Source organism: Leptidea sinapis, chromosome 32, assembly GCF_905404315.1.
Source record: "Leptidea sinapis chromosome 32, ilLepSina1.1, whole genome shotgun sequence".
In the NCBI taxonomy this organism is placed as follows: Eukaryota; Metazoa; Arthropoda; class Insecta; order Lepidoptera; family Pieridae; genus Leptidea; species Leptidea sinapis.
In genome coordinates, this window is record NC_066296.1 from 10,034,805 (window position 1) to 10,056,605 (window position 21,801).

The window sequence follows — 21,801 nt, forward strand, 5'->3', positions numbered from 1 at the left end:
GTGATCACCTCCAACCATTATGTCTTGTATCTATGCTTTTAACAGACGGGTGGTGGCATGACGTGTCGATTATATGATATTTCAAATGATTATGACTTACATCATTAATTATTGAAATTATTAATATTTTGTCGTCAGCTATGGGCTATTTTAATGTGATATAGATCAATTATTATTGTTATCAAAACATTATATCTCAGCCCTTCAATTCCGGTGGACCTTGGGTGAGATAATGCCAACTAACCAATTAGAGGCCCGACTGCCCTATACTAATGTGTTGAGATGGCTTATAACTATCAATCAGTGAACGCATGTGTCAATAAACTAACAATACTAACTTAGTAAATAGTTACTAACATACGAACAAAATATGGATGGAAACATCTGAAATAAATGTTAATATATTCATCGCATTAGTAAATGAATGAATAAAATATAAAAAAGCATTTATTGCTGGTACTAATACTGTTAATGTCAGTAAATCATATTTTATACATAAATAATAGTTTTTCTCGCACCTTCAATATAATCTAATATAGTTAAACTCCTTCGAAAGGGCTTGACCGATTCTCATGAAATTTTGAATACATATTGGGTAGGTCTGACAATCGGACAACATCTCTTTTTCATCCCCTTAAATGTTAAGGGTGGTCCACGCCAAATTTAATTTTTTTAATTTTTTTTAAATTTGTTTGATTATGAGTCAAATGCATCAAAAAAACATACAACTTCAAATTTTCACACATCTACGATCAACAGTTACTTTTGTATCGCGATTATAATATCGGCAATACAACGTTTGCTGGGTCAGCTCGTATAATATAATATAATATTTGGAATTAATAAGATGGTCATGGGATGCCTGGGAAATGTTTGAAATAACTGTGATTTGGTTGCTTCGTGTTGAAATAAATATTAGTAAGGTACATATTATCTGTAGTTGATTTCTTGTAGGTAATTAATATACTTGTAGCAGATTGTTACTTTCTATAGATATTAATAATTGTATGTAGGTATAGAATTTAATGTCAAGATTAAGTTTATTTTGTAAAAAACTAAAATAAGGCGTAAACTTAGATAATGCATTGAGGTCAAACCTCTGTGGTTTTTACAATGTATCTTATTTGTTCACATTTGGACGTAGGTCTGAATCCTCTTCCATCTCTCTCGCTATCTCATCATCTATCATGGGCCAGCTATTCTCCTGAAATTATCCTCTCATCGCTTAATCTGTAAGACTTTGTTTGTTTACAATCTCATGGGTATCACTTTTTTTCATTTTATCCATTCCTCGCTTTTCTCGTATATTGTATTGTCCTGCCATTCTAATGTTTTGCATACTTTTTTCACATCTTTGACTTTATTTTCACTCTTAACTTTTTGCTACTCATATTTGGTGTCTTCTCACACAGACAGATTTTCATGTTATTTACGAGCGTTTCCGTTAATGCTCCTGTTTTACAATGGCATATTCAACATGCCATTATGCCATTATAATTTACGCTTTTCTTTACTCAACTATATGCGACTGTAAATCTTAATAGAATAAGTATTGCTCACTGCTCAAGGACCATGCAAGGTAGTAACATTTTACATTTTAATAGAAAAAAAGCTATAGAGAGTATCTTTATTTCATTTTACTGATCAAAACCTACAATAAAATTAATATAAGCCCTGTAAATCTATACTTACGTGCATATAGAGGCTTTCTCGAGTACAAAGTATATGATTTGTATGCTTTTTATGATAAGATTATCATATTATAGATTATCTATAATATAATCGTCGGTTTCATTCGCATTTGCATTATCAGTCCTTTAAGATGGAGCAGTTGTATTAATATTATGCAGTGGTGAAGAACCTATCAAACTACTCACGTTTTCTAGTGTTTCGTGTTCGTGTTTATTAGCACAAAGTTTCCTGATTTCAACGATTTTAGTTCCATGTGGCACAACAATTTCTCAAGGATGCCATTGAGTTGTTTGGCTTAAGGGCTTTATTATAACTACCCATACGTATAGCCCCAAAAACAATTTTGCGCGGAGGCCATCTTGGATTTAAAAAATGATCCCAAATTCGTTCTCTGCACCCTCGAGAACCTCGGATACGAAATGCATATTGTTGAAATCATAATTTTTTGCGTCGGCCATCTTGAACTTCAAAAATGATCCCAAATTCGTTCTCTACGCCCTCGTGAACCTTGGATACGATATCCATATTGTTGAAATCATATTTTTTTGCGGCGGCCATCTTGAACTTCAAAAGTGATCCCAAATTAGTTCTCTGCACCCTCGATAAACTCGGATAGTAGGTATATCCTTATTGTTGAAATAGTTAAAAATAATAGTTTTATAAGTAATAGCTGGCAACGGCGCCTCTATCGTCTCGCATTTTCGTTTCATAGAGTTTCAAATCACAACGATACTAAAGAAGATTCACTCCAAAAAAATATACGTGCTGTTTATTACTAACATTAGGTGACCACTTTTATGGAACAAACAAGTGATCACCACCACCCATGCTCACTTACATTACCAGAACAATCAGGAAAGCGTTACCCGCTTTTTTGGTGGGGTAATGCGTTATGTGACGTGTAAATTATAAAGGATAAAATAATCTTTTAAATACTCATAAACAACTTTAATAAACCTTTATTTATAACTAATAAATTATATAAGGAATTTCATAACAAAACAAACAATTTTCATTATAATTTCATATCGGTTGTGGATTGACGTCATAGCTGAGGAAAATTACATGCACGGGTGTAGTTCAATATAAATACAAGACGTATGCTAATGTAACTGTCTACTAATGAACTTATATAAAACATGTTTCTTTACTTAACTTTAAAACAAGTCCACTTTTAAAAATTCTTGAAAGAATAAAAAAAATTGTTGAAGAGGTGTTTTTTGCTCAGTTATTATGACTAACTGCAAAATAATTAAAAAAAAACTTAACTTCTATGCTTCGAAAAAGACGCAGGTGATCTGAGAGACATCTGTTTGAAGAAAAACATTAGCTTATTTCTACAACGATTATTATATGATAAAAATATGTCATAATTAACGCAACAGCATTAGCAGTAAGTGTGTAAAAAAGTTTAAGAGTAGCGGAAACTAGATACAATGTATATTGGTGCGAAGTAAGACTTATATTTAACTCAATCATAACATATTCACTTAACACTTATAAATTATAATGGATTAACCGATACTTTTTTAATACGAGTAATTTATCAAACTATAGGTACATAATATTATAATTCTCAACAGCTTATATTATTACAATAATTAACAAGAATAGATGAGTTGAAAAGGCTAACAGAATATTATTAAGCTGCTCAGGTATTATACTTTTCTAAAGTTTATTCGTTTCTCAAATTTAACAGATATTTCGACAGCTAATAATAAATAATTACCTAAAACCTAGATTCATTGATATGTTTTATTCCATTATTCTTGATTGAAATTAAACGCTAACTTAATAAAATTAATGAGTTATGAGAACATACAAGCATAACTGGAATGACTTGTCAAATTATCTTTTATATTATAACTACGTATATGAGTACAATAATTCTTGTAGAAGTTGAGGACAAACCAGAATGGGTCACCTGGTGTAATTTTATTCTCTTGCAGCACCGAAAGTACAACAAAATGGAATATGATTTGAACGATGCACTTTGACCTATTGAGCTCCCAACGCACGTGCAAATAATATAAAAATCATAAAAGAGAATGATTATAATACTGCATTTATTTTTATTACACACAATAACGAATTTATAAATAAAAAAATACATTTAAATGAGTATGTAATACAACTAAGTAAACATCTTAAATTATAACAAAAGTAAAAGTAGTTATATCTTTGATAATTAAAAACAAATAAACTTTAATATTACAATTATTATATCCTATGTATATAATAGCTTCTTTAAATACGAAAGTAGAATATGCTCGAATACGCATTAATACTTCATAAGGTTTGGCAAAACTTTGGCAATCTGAACAGTAAATTGAAGGAACATAATGCAAGAGAATCATATAAAATTCAAGATTTTTGTGACCATTGTAATTGGTCACATATTTCATTCACTATGTATTCTGAGTATTATATAATAAGAAGTAAGGGAGTAAATGGAAATTTTGTATTCTTTGGTTATTAATAACAGAATTAAGCGGCGTTATTTACTTAGAAATTCTCAGGTTACAACAAATTTCGTTTAGGAATAAAGAACCACAATATTTAAGAGCAGGAGACAAAACATAAGGTTTATTACATGATATAGATATTATTAACGACATACTGATGCAGTGTTTATTTGACAACTGCTGAATGATCAATTAGGAAGTATTAGGACACAAATATTATTATCAAATTGGTTTAGTTGTTCCTTAGATACTGCTTGTTTTGTTGCTTACATTCAAAGAATTAACAAAGAATGACGTAACGTGATACGAATGTAATAAAAATGTATGAATCACACTTTAATATAAACGGTTATATTTTTTACTATTGGTATAATATTTATTAAAGCGTGCTACCGAATAACGAGTGTAACTCTTTATTTGGATTTCCAATTCATCTTGATTTTTAATTCGCAATATTTTATACTTTAATATAACACTTCATAATAATAGAATACACGATATTCAATTATTTTTACTTTTACAATTATACTCGCTTTAAAAAAAATTTATATACCAACGTATACCTCTTAAATTTTTATTAATTGAGAGAAGCGAAGCGAAGCTGAGCGGAGCTCCTATCGGGTGCCTCCAATTGATTTCTGTGTTAAATTGTTCCGCGGCCATTTCTGGACCGATTTAAAAAAATTTTGAACTCATGGAAAACTTTTGATTTTTTTTATTGTTTTTAGGATTTTAAATTTCGACTTCATTCAATTATAATAATTAAAAACAAACATGACTTACAAATTGTTCAAAATTCTTTTTATTGTTTTTGTTTGGATTAATTTTGTTTTGTTTTTGGATACAGACAGTTTACCTCCCTTCGCTCAAATATACGCCGTAGCGAAGCGGTACGACGAGCGACTGCGGCATCTTAGTATATAATAAAGTATATGTTATTACTAGGGGTACTGTTAATAATTCTGATTTCTGATGTATATGTATAGTTTCTATCGTCTTTGCCTGCAATTCAAGACGTCACGAAAACATTTCTTATATATTATAAAACAATGGACGTTTAAGTGCAGAAAATTGCTACCAATTCAACTGTCAGTCTGATTGTCGGTTGAAAAGTGAAGTAAAATAAGCGTATGCCAACATAACGATCGACTTAAACTACAGAGCAGAACGTTGTATTGTCAAATATTTTGGTTGTATATTATTATGAAAGTGTATCTTCAGCTGCCGATGTATGTGCAGATAAGGCGATGATCCCGTCCCAGGTCGCTCAGTGTGAACCGCGCCTTCATTCGGCGTTTATCATCTGGAACAAGCAATTTAACTCTTTAAACCCACGCAACAAAGATCAAATTAGTTTACCCTGAGCGACCTGTACGAAAAACCGCCAGCAAAGTAAGGCCTTGGTGGTGAAGGGTGTCTAACTTCAGTTTTCTTCTTTGACGTCGGTTTTTCTGTACAATCACTTAGGGCCACTACTTAAAATTTCATTTATTATCTTATTATTTTTGTAATATTTGACATAGACAAACGTGGATCTACCACAAAAATACTGATACTGTGATAACACAATCGCAATAGTATAGATCATTAACATCTTATAATATTTATCTATCTATCTATAAAATAAAAACTAAAGATTTTAACTACTAATAACCCTTTCATCTCAATGCCACGTGAAAGAGTCTGAATATGCGCAAAATTCTAAATCAAATTCAAAAAATCTTTATTCACTGTAAAACTTTATAAGTTTGTTAGTGCAAGTCAGGATGAAGTACAAAAGTTACAATAGCATTCAAATGAGTAAAACAATATTCATTAACAATAAATTTAGAAACATTAATTCCAATCCAACTATCTTTATCATTCAAATAATCTTTCACATTATAATAGGCCTTAGATGTTAATTTATTTTTTACGATACATTTAAATTTTTTAATTGGTAATATTTTATTATCATTTGGAAGTTTATTATAAAATATAACACAATCCACTTTCTAAGATTTATCAATTTTACGGAGCCTAGTAGATGGGATTGCAAGTTTATGCTTGTTTCGTGTCCACATGAATCGTCGCGTCGTTTCACATGAATCCTCCCAAGCATCCAAAATATTTCTTATTAACTCGATACTATCATCTGTGGTTGAACGACCTTAAGTAAAACCAAATATTGTATATTATGCATGAGATCATTATTGTATAAATGCTTAATAAGTTGCATTAACATATTTTTTTCGAACAGATATGGGTCTAAAATTTTGGGGTCAGCTTTTGGCTCCTTCTTAAGTTACATCCGTTGATGCTGGGTCTGCTGCTTCGACAGCTGAAGTCAGCAAGCTTCGCAAATATGTCGTTGTTGTTTGGTGTCGAGACACTTAGCCCGTGGGGCCCAGAGGCGCGGAGAGTGTACTAAGTACTATGTTCGCGCCTCAATAAGGCTACTGCAAACCCAAGCGCTTTCAGCTATTTCGGTCGACGGATCAGCCAAACTATCCAACGCGGAAATATTGCCATTATTTTTGTAATCATAGTATTGTAAACATAATTTTGAACAATATATTTAACCATCAATAGAGAACATAATGAGAAATTTAGATAAAATAAACATCTTCTTTTGAAAGCTTAAACTACACTTGGAAACATTGATTTAAACTTTGTCTACATACAAGGGACGCACAAACGTTGTACAAATGTCTTCCTTCTCTTTCATCCACCTACTACACATACTATATCTCTTTCTTTTTTCTTACTTTCGTTGCCATTCGATGGATATACGGAGCCGCGTCGGTCGAACGCTATGAACAAATTTAGGTTTTGTTTGTAATGTGGTTGTCTTCTTAATTAATGCGTTAATCAATCAAAATCAAGAATAAACGTTCACGACAGACAAACAATCTGTCTGAATGTCTGTGTAGTACGAACTGCAGCATTCAACTTAACCTATGCCTCCAACGTTTTGAACGAAAATATTTTCTGCTGGTGAGCTGACCAGATGCTCGTGTATCGAAGGATATCTGAGAGTCAGACATGTTTTAAATTAAATAGTCAAAAGATTGTGAAGCTAGATGTGGTATTGCAGTAGAATCTATTGGGAAGCTCCTTTGCATAGGATGTCGGCAAGATTTTGGATACTACAACGGCGCCGTTTTCTGGTTCCATGCCGTTCCATGCCGCACAGAATTTTGGGCTTTTCAAGAATCTGGCACTGCATTGTAATGGGTTGGGCCTATCAATTACCATCTGCCGAACGTCCTGGAAGTCCCGTCCCTTATTATCATAAAAAAGAGTATAGCAATACCTAATACATAATTATGGAAAATCGAAAAAACCGACCAATAATACAGTTTAATAAATTAATTACATCACATTGTTCCTGCGTCTGGTTATAACAAGACCCCTAATGATTACATAGATACTTTCATGTTTTAGTGAGACTCACTATATGGTTCGAAAACTAAATTTAAATAGAACACATACATAATATACTTTACCCTCCTACAAAGATGTTAATATCACAAGTACTTATTGCAATAACAAAATTTCGCGCCAATCATCTTGATGATTTCATAATGATTCTCAACGTTCGCAACAAAAAAGCTCGTATGTACAACGAGTATCGAAACCAGAAGGTTAATTGAATTAAATCCGCGAACAGCCCTACACGCTGCGATATGAAACCGGTCCATTGACGTCAATGAGGACACGTTATATTTAATATCGACTTACCAACCACTAGATAAGGCTGAGTTCAGATTACACGGGTATGTGACCACATGGTTGCGAGATAATCACTACAGCAGTCACGGATGAACAGCGACAGCAAACGATCTTTATATTAAAATAAACAAGGACTTGGGCTGGGGGATCTTCCCACTATGATCATACTAATAAGAACGATATCATGTGGAGACGATATACCTAAATATTATGTATATATAACAGAAATAAGAAAAATTTATTCCATGCCAAACACATAAAAATACAATCTAAATACTTAATATAAATTCCTAATCCTAACTTAATTAAATATGCTGGGTGGCAAAAGAAAAGGCCGATGCTCAGCTTGTGCTGTAAACCAATACTGGCTGCACCGCTGATTTTTAGCATCTACCTGGTTAACTATCGGAGTGCCAGTAAACAATAAAATTTAAAAAAGAAAAATACACATTAAAACACATATGTCTGCTATCTTTCATATAAAAATAATTTTGTAAACATATTTGTATAGGTAAAATACTATAAATGTGAATGAATGAATGTGATAGAACAGAAAATATATATTTATATTAAAGTAGTGTACAGTGTATCTGCTACCAAGGTTGGTTCTTGTACTCGATATATATAAGTTTTTTATAGGATTGTTTAAATACAGATACTGTTTTCGAGTTTCTTATAGGTGGTGGTATATTGTTCCAACACTTTGTCGCATCATATTTAAAGCTACCTCCAAAACCCGCTGTGTAGAGCTTTGGAAAGCTTAACGTGACCTGTGTAGCCCTGGTATTATAAACAGAATTGTCTATCCAAGTCAGCTTATTAAAGAGATATATTAGAGTGTTGGGTCACAACTCCAAAGAAGAGTAGCTAGGTGTAACCTTCTGCGATACTCCATATTTAAGACATTCGCTTTAATGAGATACGGAGTAATATGTGATCTAGCAGGAATGTCCCAACAAAATCATGCACACGCGTTTTGCACACATTGTATTGCTTTTTTAGTTCTATTATCTTAATATATATATAAATTACGTGACACGTTGTTTGTCCGCGATGGACTCCTAAACTAATGAAGGGATTTTAATGGGGATTACTTCATGGAGTGTAGTTTAGTCCGACTTGAGAGATAGGATACTTTTTATTTCGATATGGGACCCATAATTATTTTTTTTTCAACTAGCTGACGTTGCAAACGTTGTATTCCCAATAAAGTAAAAAGAAAAAATCAAGAATTAAAAATTTTGGGGTATAAAAAATAGATGACGACCGGTTCTCAGACCTAACAAATATTAAATCGTACATAAAATCTACCAACTATAGGTAGCTAAAATTATGTTTGTTATACCTCCTGAGAAAGAGAGAAAGATATAAAGATTCTAATTAGTTATTCATTTTAAACTATTCTTTCAATTTGATTTCTGAACGACGCGGGACACATCAAAGGAAAAATAATATTGTTGTTTTTATGTAATTCCGAGCATTTTCATATTTATTCACCTTTTGCAACTTTTCTGGAGTTTCACGAATAATTCAAGACCAAAATTTGCCAAATCAGTCCAGCCGTTCTCGAGTTTTAGCTAGCTAACTAACTAACGAACAGCAATTCATTTATATATATATAGATATATAGATATTTGTTTTGTATGGACATATTCTCTATGAGAGAATTTAGTGACGCACGGTTTGACAGTTCCGCTGTGAAACAATTTCATTATAACAACAGGGAGCATTTTATACGAAATAATTCTTGATGTTTTGAAATATTATTGGCAAATTCCTATAAAACAGTATTTTTTGTATTATCTACAGAACAACGTCTGTCTGTGCAGCTAGTTATATATATATATATATATATATATATATATATATATATATATATATATATATATATATATATATATAGACATATTGCTTATAACAATTTGTTTTTTTTTAAGTGATAACCCTCACTTCTGGCATTAATTACACAAATTAAATTTGAAAACAAAATTAATGAGCGATACGGGTCCGAACCCGCGACCTAACTAAATTTTTGTTTTCAAATTTAATTCGTGTATAAGAACAATGTCTAGGGCATTTTACTCCTTAAAATGTATAATAAATATGTAATTGCAGCCTATAAAGGATTGTAATGAATTAGAAGAAAATATCGTCAAACAACTAGCGAGTAAAACTCCTGGGGTTCTGATGACAGAACGATGACATTAGAATATTTTTTTTTCTATCAAGACGTTTGAGCACAAAACACAACAAGATCGCTGAATCAAGTTATTAATGAACCGATCCAACGATGTTGCAGAATGCAATGGTGGTAAATGAAATAGAAAGAGCTGTTGAAATTCATAAGTGTCATTTCCTTAACTAAACTGATTTTGATTTGATTTGATTTGATAATCATTTCGCACTCAAAATTTATTTTACGAGATGACCTGATGGTAAGTAATACGCTCTGCCCATAACAATGCAGTGCCGCCCAGGATTCTAGAAAATTCTGAACAGTTTCACAATTGTGCAGTTATATTAAATCTCATAAGTCCAGTAATTTGTACCCGGGAGCTACATATCCCATTATTTTTATGTAAATAGATAAATTAAACGCGCTATATTATCTCTACGGCGACAGTTTGAATTCGGCCTAACGTAATGACATACTACTACGCCTCTCAATCTTCATTGTTCAGAATAATATAATTATCGCTCATTATAAGCAATTATATGATTACTGTAATTTTATAAAGGTAACTTTGTCCTCGGTTTATCTACAGTTACATGTATATAATAGCGTAATAAGCGTAAGCGCACAAGTCAGTAATGTAACCAAATCACCAGTGGGAGGTTCCTTTGCACAGGATACCGGCTAGATTATGGGTACCGTGATTATGTGTAAACATTACTGTTTTTTGGTCAAAAGGGCGCCGTAGCTAGTGAAATTGCTCGGCAAATGAGACTTAACATCTTATGTCTCAAGGTGACGAGCGCAATTGTAGTGCCGTTTAGAATTTTTGGGTTTTTCAATAATACTGAACGGCACTGCATTGTAATGGGCAGGGCGTATCAATTACCAACACCTGAACGTCCTGCTCGTCTCGTCCCATATTTTCATAAAAAAATCATGTACAATTAACTGTAACAATTTGTTTCATAATAATGTAAAAAAAAGTATAATATAAATAATTTAAATAAACGTTCACCAACGTGATTAACAAGTGTATAATTATTTATATATCATATACATTCTACTGTTTATTTATAGTTAATAAGCTGTTTTTTTATGTATTCGTCCATAATATTTCGTAACATCAAGAATGATTTCCTAAAATATGCTCGCTGTTGTTGAAACGAAATTGTTTCACACCAGAACTGTCAAACCGTGCGTCAAAAAATTATCTCATAGAAAATATGTCTTTATAAAACAAATATTGGAAATAAAAATAATTATGGGTCCCAAATCGAAATATCTATCTATCTTTTCTCTCCAGTTGGACTAAACTGCACTCCATGAAGTAATCCCAATTAAAATCCGTTCATTAGTTTAGGAGTCCATCGCGGACAAACAACGTGTCACGTAATTTATATATATTAAGATATAGCATTCGATTTAAATCTCACCATGGCAATAAATAAATCTTACGAAAGAGCGTCTTTATATTTTATACACTATCATAATAACATATTACAAAAATTATAAACATTATTTTTAAACAAGCTTGGCTGTATGGCATATATTTTGCCTGTTTCGTTTTTAAGGATGAAAAGGAATAAATATTATATAGCTTAATTATACTAGAATAATATAAAATGCTTAGTTAATTAATACGACCAGATAGAACCTCTTGCTGTTAGAAAACGCATGATAAATGGCCAGGGTTATTACGCCTGTGTGCAGGACAAGCTAAGTCTTACACTCGCGATACGTATGTCAATCTGTTTAAGTGTGTGTTGCTGAAAATAGATATTAACAGTTTGCCGCTATTTTTTTCGACGTGTTCAAAGCTGTCACAGCCTGTCTAGAAGTATACATTAAACCGATTTTCGTTAATACTTATTTTAGCGTTATGTCTTTGGACTTAATTTGTTTTATTATAATTTCAAAACATAAAATGGAACCCACGCTAAACAACCAGAGGTATGTAATATTTGAACACGAACATATTATACGAAGTAGTTAAGTTCAAATACATTAACCAGTGTCGGATTGAGATACATACAATGACGTCAACAACGTCCATGAAATAGTTTGTGTCACAGCAAGACTGTTATGGACAAATTCACATTGGAATCAACTTGTATTCTTGAGCTCTGGTGGAATATTTTAATTAAAAACCCGTTGCTCGATCGAGATTATATAAGTCTCATATAATATTTGTATTGTATGCCTGTATCGATTGAATTCAGGACTCATTTCATATTAGGTGTCCGCCTATAATTTTTAATTTAACTTCGAGTACGAGCAGAGTCATCAAGTATTTTCTTTGACTTATGCGAGCGAAACGAGCCCTGGAAAGGTCACGAAACGTCGTGTTAACTCAAATAATAATGAAAATGTAACTATACGCAAAATCTAATGTAAAAACACAGTAACGATTACACGCGCTTTAATCCTTTAAAAATTGTTTTATTCAAATGAAGTTCATAAATTTAAAATGAAATATGCAACCGCCACGTCACCGTAGTCTTTGAGCAGTTCGTACACCCGTCGGAACTCAGTCATATAAGAACTATAAAGTACATAAGCAGTAGTTAAAATAATTAAAATTACTACTACTACTGAATTTATGTGCTAATTAGCACTAAACAAACTACATTAATATAGTAGCCTAGTTTGTAATGTTATTTGTGTTGACAATAAACTTATTTTGATCACTATGATTGAGCATCCCTACCGCTTTTTTACGACAATATATGATGAGCAGGTGGTCCACCATAATGCTTAAAAATATCATCTTTCAAATGTGGCTTTGCTTTAAGAATGTGTTTTAGATTACGTGTTTCAATAAGTGATTTATAAATTAAAAAAATTATTACAAATGTTGGCTGCTGCTTCGACTGCCGAAGACAGCAAGTGTCGCAAATATGTTGGTCTCAGTGAGTACTATCTTTGTGCCGTTAGGTGTCGAGACACTTGGCCCGTGGGGCCCACAGACGCGAAGAATGTTCAAAATTCCTCGCGCCTCAATAAGGCTACTGGAAACCCATGCGCTGGCAGCTATTTCGGTCAACGGATCAGCTTAGCTATCCAGCGCGGAAATGCTGATAGTATTCTTGGTAGGCTCCAACGTAATGATAGTTTTAATTTTATGTAGTCACAGTATTATAAATATAGTTATAATATTTGTTTAGTTTTACAAATATTTGAATTTGAATCAAAACACGTAGCAGGTAAATTAAATTACTTATACTTAATATTACTTATTTTTCATAAGGTAAGAATATTTTATTTAAAATGACTCACTTTGAGATAATTTGTCACGTTAACACAAAAAGGAGTACCTTCAGAACAGTCACTTTCCAACAAGGAGTAGTATGAAGATTATTTGAAATTATGGATTGTAAATTGACAATTATCTAATGTCTTCATATTAATACTAGCCGTTCCGGATTTTAGAAGGAAATAAATTATACAATAAAAAAAATAACTAGCTATAAACCATCTAGGATAAATTTTGCATCGAATAGTGGCAGTTTCATGTCGATACGATCAGTGGTTTAGGCGTAAAAGAGCCTCAGACAAATACCATTTTCATTATCTATATATCGAAGATTAATCGGCGTAATGTACAAAAGGAATTGTTCAAAATTCAAAGAAGCAGTAGAAGATATATAGACAACAACTTAAAACAAATTAATTATCAACTGCATATGGCAGGCAACAGAATAGAGTAAATAATACCACAAAACTTTTTAAGACACCCACATACTTCACTGTGAGTAAACCTCATTAGGTTATTGACAACACTCAGCGTGTTTGTAAGTAATAAAATTATGAAGTGCTATAATAGAGTTATTTTGTGGTACATGTATTTTGTTATAACAGGTGGCAGCCATAATAGATGTGTCAAAATAGAGTTGCGTCACATCCGGGAGATGACGGCTCGTATTATTGGGTAGGTTTTAATGAGGCTCTTAGGGTAAAGGAAAACGTCGTGACGGAACCTACACAAGCCTCCAAAGAGGTTCTGTGTGAAACGGACCAACTCGCACTGATTCCGCGTCGTCGACTAAAACAAAGCACAGATTCAAAATTACTTATACAAACAACATAAAATAGTCCATGATCTATACTTACCTAGGAAAAAACTCAAAATGTTTGTAACTATACGTATCGAGATATCGAAACGGAAGTTTATTGGAAAGAAGCAATTAGAGTCAGCATTAATATAATCTGACACTTTACAGCAAAGTAGTTTCACTTTATTACTTGCTCTCTTTTGTCTAAATAGATAATAAACTATAGTGGTGCCATAATATCAGCAACTTAGCAAATAGACTAGAGGTCCGCAGCTTTTGCTATTAAAAAAATAAAGCTGACAGTTGACTGATGTGAATACAGCTCGTTTGGTCTATGTTATATATGTGCTCCAAAAGAGGGCTGCTAACGCAATTCATAATACATGCATAAATAGGCTTAAAAGGCATTTATTTTCTCAAAATTGATTCCTTTAGAATTTGTTTTGATGTCATATCTAATATACTAGATACTACTACCGCTTCGGAAACAAATGGCGCTCTGAGAGAGAAGAAGCGGCGCAAGAAACTCTCCCAGCATTCTTTTTTTTGGGCTCTTTTTAATAGAAATATACACACTAAAAGTTTTGCACTTCTAACTAATCGGAACTATTTGAATTTCGAATGTTATATTTTTTGAAACTGTGCAACCTTCTTAGTGATAAAAAAAAACAATTGGCGTGAAATAATTTATCAATTGTTTTTTATCACACAAGTCGAAAAGATTTAAGAGCGATGATTTTTTATGATTTTAAAAGTTCTCTCTCTCTCCGCAAGACTATACTGCTCGTCTTCAAAATGCTTTTGGGAGAGAAGCACCTTGCCTGAGCTCCGTGAGGTGATGGTTTGCTGAATTTGAGATAGGTCGGGTTTCTTTACAATATGATGAATTTCGTGAAGGGCGGCGTTCAACTGCCGCCAACGAAAATAATGTGGCTACTGTTAAGCGGCTAATTGAAGAAAACCCGCGGATTACCTATGAGACAATTCGAGGACTATTGGGGATTCGTATGAGCCAAATTCATAAAATTAAGGAACGTAGAATTGCAAGTTCGGAAACTTTGTTGTCGTTGGATCCCTTATGAACTGACAGCGGAGCAGAAGCGGGCTCACGTGGAATGGTGTTCACAGATGCTAATGAAGTACGACCATCGACATTATAATGCTGTTTATGACATTGTCACAGGAGACGAAACGTGGATTTATAGTTTTGAACCCGAAAAAAAACAGCAATCTTGTGAATGGGTGTTTGAAAATGATAACAGGCCAACAAAAGTGAGGCAGGCAAGAAATGTTGGTAAATAAATGATCGCATTTTTTCTCAGTTACGGGTCCCATCTGCACAATTCCACTTGAAGATCAAAACAGTCTTAATACCGAGTGGTATTCTACCATTTTTTTACCCAGGGTGTTAAAAAAGTTTGCGAAAGATGACCATAAAGCCGCGTTCTGCTACATCATGACAACACTAATTCTTCACATACGGCCAACAAAACTAAGTCATTTTTAGCTCCCGAAAAATTACAACTCATCACCCATCCTGCACATAGCCCCGACCTAGTACCCTGTGATTTCTGTATTTTCCCCAAAATCTAAGATTTGATGAGAGGTTGCACTTTTACAAATTCCGAAGAGGCAGTGATAGCGTTAAATCATTATATAGAAAACATGCCTTCAGATCTGTGGTCCTCCTGTTTTGAAAAATGGTTCGATTTTATGAAAAAAATGTTTAAAATGTAAAGGAGAGTATTTTGAAAAGAAATAAACATAATATTTTGGTTATAACATGTTGTTTTTTTAAGTTACGCAAAACTTTTAACACTTCAATTCAGACCAAGAGACTCACTCAAATAATAAGTTGTATGTGCCGTGTATAATATAATAGGTTGGCTAGAGTCCCTCCTAGTCTTGGTATTCAATTTTACAACGAAATACTAGACAGTACTAGGTCTCACTGAACACAAATTCAACAAATATATTAAGGCTTCTTTGACAAAGAAGACTCCCTATTGTATAGTAGATTAATGCCAGGACAATAAATAATCAATGGTTCTTGTATGGTGCTGGGTTCCTATATTTTACTTCAGAATTAACGTTGTTTTGACTATGTTATTAGAGATATAGTGAACATTTTACATATTCTTGGTTTATTCTTAGTTAGATCTTTATACTAAGTTTATTTGTGAGGCCGAAAAAGTTTTAAATTTGAAATAACTTTAATTCGCGACTTTCTATCTTCCCTGTCAGGGATTAAGTGACGAGGTGTTATATAAAACTTGATATTTAGAGATAAAGTGCATAAATGAATAACAAAACAATTATTATATTATAGCAAGCAAGGGGAAAATAATCATGCAATTATGAGTAATTAGAATAATATTCTTTGTACGTAGATGCATTGATTGTAGTTATGTTTTTATGAGAAAATTAATTATATAGAAAACAAAGAAATTATTTTTTATCATTATTTGAATGTGCAAAATGCAACTTGATTCATATTAACTATACCTAGGTATAATATATTAGGTATTATAATTCTTGTCTTCAAAAAATAGTGCAATATAAAACCGTTGTTGTTACAGATCTGTGATGCAGAAAAATACATTTCCAACGCATTTCCACGCTATAGAAGGATGGTGAATTTGTTACAAACTACAGACTATATACATTTTTTTCTAAGTATATCAAATTCTCCTACTTCTCTATCCTTATAATTTTTAACGCAAATCCAAAACAAATTAGATTAACGCGCCTTAACATCAGCAAGATCTTGACTCACTTCTCAGATCGATTAGGCTGGACATCTATTTAATGAGCCTTATTTTTATTCGTGTTCACAGAACACTGGGTCCCCAACAATTCGAACAGCTCTTTATTGCACGCGGTCAAATGGTTCGAGGTGGAGACTGCAATACTCCACGTGTGGCCGGACTAGCACTTTGTAGAGCGCTAGAATGTGGTTCGACTTGAAGTATTGCCGTGCTCTATTTATGACGCCCAGCTTCTTCGAAGCCAATTTAGCTTTGACTTCCAATTCCGATACTAGGCTAAGCTTTAAGGGAAGTGTTATCGAAGAGCGGTGATATTACGACAAATGGAGTTTTTTTTAGTGGTGACTGCGCAAACTTCCGTGGTCTGGGGGTTAAATTGAGCAAGAAACGAAACCCCCTCTACCGCGATAGGAAAGAGTTGCTGGCAACTTCCTTTTAATATTTTATAACTGCGTTACTGCTTCAACTGCGCCAACACATCACTGTTGTATCGACTATTTATTATCAACAACAATAACCGTATCGCTCTATTTGTTTACGGATGTCAGCTTCCGTCGGATGGCAACATTAAACTTTGTGTGTTCCTCTATTGCTACAAATATTTTTCATTTTATTTTCGATAATCCACAAGTCACAAAATGAGCAAGATTAAATGTTGCCCACACTTAATCTCTATGTAAAGTGCTAGTTTTTCACTATCTTCTTATGTTTTCGTGAGTTCTGTATTGAACTTTTTACAAAGCCCACTATCGTTTGATTGTCGTTTATACACATTTCATATTTGACATACATAATAAGTTTATCGTTGATCAATTCGCAATGATATTAAGTAAGTACTAAGGAAAAAATAAAAAACGTTTGCTCTGTTGAATCCAGTTACAAATTATTATAAATAAATGTTGTAACTAAGTTGGTGGTTTCTTCTCGATTCCACAATTCGATCTTTTCTAATGTATTTATTATTCGTAACGTCAAGTTTCAAACCAACAGAATATTAAATAATATAGCGTGAACTACATATTGAACCGGTTTGACAAAACAAACTATTGACGTCATCGTGGAAGGTGATAATCGAATAAAGCTTCCTTGCTCCGGGTATTTGTTCTATTGTACTTTTCACTTTATCTGTTTTATTCGATTGTGATAATTAAACTACAATTACTTTAATGCGTCATTCATTTTTGTTATTTCGTCTTCTTCTTATATATATATATATATAGTAATACACATAAACAACATACTCTAAGCTTCAAATATCGAAATTTCTTGAATAATGATTATTTCGAATAATGTACCTAACGCGATGAAATATAACAAATACCTATATATTTTTAAAGATACAGAGATAAAAAGGATAATAGTAATATTTGTCTAGAGAAACTATTCATTGAAGTTGTATATTAACATACACGAGTTAGTAAATAGTCCTATAGAATATATTTGTCACCATTGTATAAGTTATTCAATGTATCTAAATAGAGAGGACATATTACAAATCTATCTGTTAATATAATCTATATTCATATTTATAAAGTTTTACGTTTATGTATACACTTTTGTAGGTAAGTGTCAAGGATAGAGCCTGTATAATACTAAGTCAACGCTGGGCTGTTATTTGAAAAACAAGATTTGTTTACTAACAGGGCTAAGTTTCATACACACACGAGTAGCAGTAACGTTACAATAACAATCAATATTATCGGGTACAATAACGGACTTACCTTTTTCGGCATCGGCGGAGACTCGAACTCGTCATCTTCACGACTAGAGAGGGTGGAACACGAGGAGCAGGCGGAGTCGGCCGACAGCGACCTGGACCTCAGCCAGTCTACTTCCTCCTGGGTGGCTCCCACGGCGACACCGTCCGAGTAGTCGCTGACGACCACGCTAGGTGTTCTGACGCAGCGCGCCCGGGTCTCGCAGCCCTCGCTGCCTCGTCTGTCGAGCTCGATCACGTTGGCTTCTATGAGGGTCCTCTCGCGGCGCGGGGACACGGCGTCCGCGGGCGGCGTGAGGTCCCGCGGGTGCGAGTGGCGCCGCCGGGGCTCCAGCTCGACGGCGGAGTCGTCGCTCAGGTCGCGGCTGCGGCGCCGGACGGCGGCGCGGTCGTCATCGTCGGACGAGCTGATGTCGTCGGGGCTGGCGGCGCGGGGCGGCCGCAGGTACTGCATGGGCCCGGCCTCGAACCGCTTCAACAGCTCGCTCACTCGGGGCTGCGCGGGTCGCGGACGCGCGGTCGGCGGCGCGCGCTCCACCGAACTGTCGCTCAGCCGGCGCGGGGACCCCGGCGGGCCGTGACGCAGGGCCTGGCCGTGACGCAGGGCCTGGCCGTGACGCAGGGCCTGGCCGGCCGCGCGCGCGGGTGTCGCTCCGGCGCCCAGCTTCCAGTAGAACAGGCTGTGGCTCAGCGCTTTCTCCCGCAGAATGCGGCGGAAGTCTTCCGGAGGCTGCTCTAGGCGTGGCATCCTGGAATGTAGGGGTTATCGTGTGAAAATTATTCATTGTTATACCTACTCAGTAATATTTTTGTTTTTCAGAAATTACAATGAGACAATTAATATCAATTTACCATAGGAAAAACCTTTAATAAAACTTTCAGATAGTTATGTTAAACGTTTTCTTCTATTTCTATTTCAACTAGACGCAATTTTGAAATGTCTGTTTATTAAATGTAACATTTCAGTTAAAGTATTATTATTTTCAAGAATATATCTATTGTAAAAATATGAATTCAATTAAAGTAAGATATTAATAGAACATCAAAACATACTGTCTACATTTAAACCGCTTAGGGTATAATAGGTCGAAGAAGGTAAAAGTATTTTAGCATACAGCTCTTTAGAAGTTCTTTTTATATCTGCCTAGTTTTAATGATACTAAAAGGTCACATATTATCAAGAACGAAACAAATTAATAAAATAATTTTTCAGCTATTTTTATTTGTTTTATTTTTGTCAAAATTAGTGAATCTCATGGAGAAATCCGATATAATATATTATTTATAATTTTACTACAAAAAAAAACAATAATGCAACGCAAGCCACTTCTAGTGACCTAATGCAGTGTTAGTGAGCACTAAGTTGGTTTCACTTTTTTCAATCCGGGAATTTTGATGTCAAAGATGCACCTCGCTCTGATCGCCCTGTAACTGATAAAATGGACGCATTTTTTTCAAAAATGAAGTAAAATCGGCATATCAGTAGTTGAAGAACTGGGAATTAATTATACAAAACAGTTTAGACCCATTTGAAATTGTATTGAAAAAAGCAAGGTCCACAAACTAGCTCTACTAATCTAGATGCGCCATACAAGCTCTCTGAAAGAAAGCTAATGAAGCTCGTACTCTTTTGTGATTCTTTATTGAGACGTAATAAAACCAAACCGGTTTTGAAGAGATTGATTATTGGTGATTAAAAGGTTTAACTCGCAATTGGGTGACAAGCTATTACGGCAGGGCAGAAACATCGATTCCAATTATGAGCAAGCAAAGCAAGAAGTTGAAAGAAAGCGGCCTGAATTGATCAATAATAAGTTTGTTGTCTTTCATCACGATAACGAAAGACCACACACATCTTTAGCCACTTAGTAAAAATTTACGTAGTTTGTTATGACTTACGGTACGCAGAAAAGATAAAGCTCATGGTCGCTCAGAGGGCAATGGAGAGGGCTATGCTCGGAGTTTCCCTGCGAGATCGAATCAGAAATAACGAGTTCCGTAGGAGAACCAAAGTTACCGATATAGTCCAAATGATTTCGAAACTGAAGTGGCAGTGGGCAGGGCACATAGTTCGATGGATAGATGGCCGTTAGGGCAGTAAAGTCCTCGAATGGCGACCACGTACCGGAAGACGCAGTGTTGGTAGGCCCCGCACAAGATGGACCGACGATCTGGTCAAGATCGCCGAAAAAAAAATATATAAGAAGAATCCTTTTCCCTAACGTATTTTTTTTTAATAATATTTTTTTTTAATAATTTATTTCTCTTAAAAACATAGTTTACAGCAGCTAGTGGCCGGAGTCACCTTTTAGGCAAATAATGCCTGTACCAGGCGACTCTGCTCTTCCATTTCGGCAATGTGTTATTTTTAACAAAAGTTTTACTGACATGGTGGTGAAATAACAATAAAGTTATGAAATGAATATAATAAGGTTATGAAATGAATATAAAAATTTACAATTTAAATATTTGGAAAGTTATTTTTGAACACCTTAACAATTACAGCGACATAGATTAACAATTATAATTTTTAATTCTTAAAGAACATGCAAGTCATTTTTTATTATTATAAACATAAATGATAAATGTACGTACCTATGTGTGAGTGTGTATGTGCGTGCGTTACTGTGTGTTTTTGTGAGTGTTGTGTGCATATGTGTATATGTTAAGTGCGTGTGGAATATTTTCTGTCTCATCTATGTAAATATTGGATAAATTATAAAATTGTGTATATAAATATAAAATACATAAATATAAAATCAGCGGGCTCTAGTGGAGTGTGCAAATATTGACAATCAATTTCAATTGGAAAGATTCCTTAGAACCTTGAAGAAATGTTATCGTACAAATCTCAATATTATGCATGAGGTAACTGCGTGCGTAATTGTTTGTTGTTTCATACGAATATAATATATCCTTGGATGGTGGGTAACACAAAGAGCCATTGAGCGAAGCATATTAAAAATAAGGAAAATACACAAAGTCAGAAGTGAAGAAATTAGACAAAAAACTAAGGTAACTGATGCCCTCATGCAAGCCCTTAAATTGAAATGGCAATGGGCTGGTCACGTAACTCTCTATAAAGACAGCAGGCGGACACTCAAAATCACGCAGTGGAAGGGACCGAAAGGAAAACGACGAGTAGGAAGACCGAAAAGAAGGTGGGCTGATGAAGTAATGGAAATAGCCGGGAACGACTGGCAAATAACAGGTAAAG

General features: G+C 34.1%; 1 protein-coding gene across 1 annotated transcript in view; it reads right to left on the minus strand.

Moving 5' to 3' along the window:
• Positions 1-2,635: 2,635 nt before the first annotated feature.
• The window catches only part of LOC126974293 (uncharacterized), a 55,505-nt gene continuing 36,339 nt past the window's right edge, over positions 2,636-21,801 (minus strand). Inside the window, exons 3-4 of the mRNA XM_050821763.1 lie at positions 18,589-19,333; positions 2,636-5,460 (exon numbers count right to left, since the gene is read on the minus strand). Of these exons, the coding sequence (XP_050677720.1) occupies positions 5,443-5,460; positions 18,589-19,332 (762 nt within the window). The 5' untranslated portion in view covers position 19,333 and the 3' untranslated portion in view covers positions 2,636-5,442. The remainder of the gene's footprint in view (positions 5,461-18,588; positions 19,334-21,801) is intronic.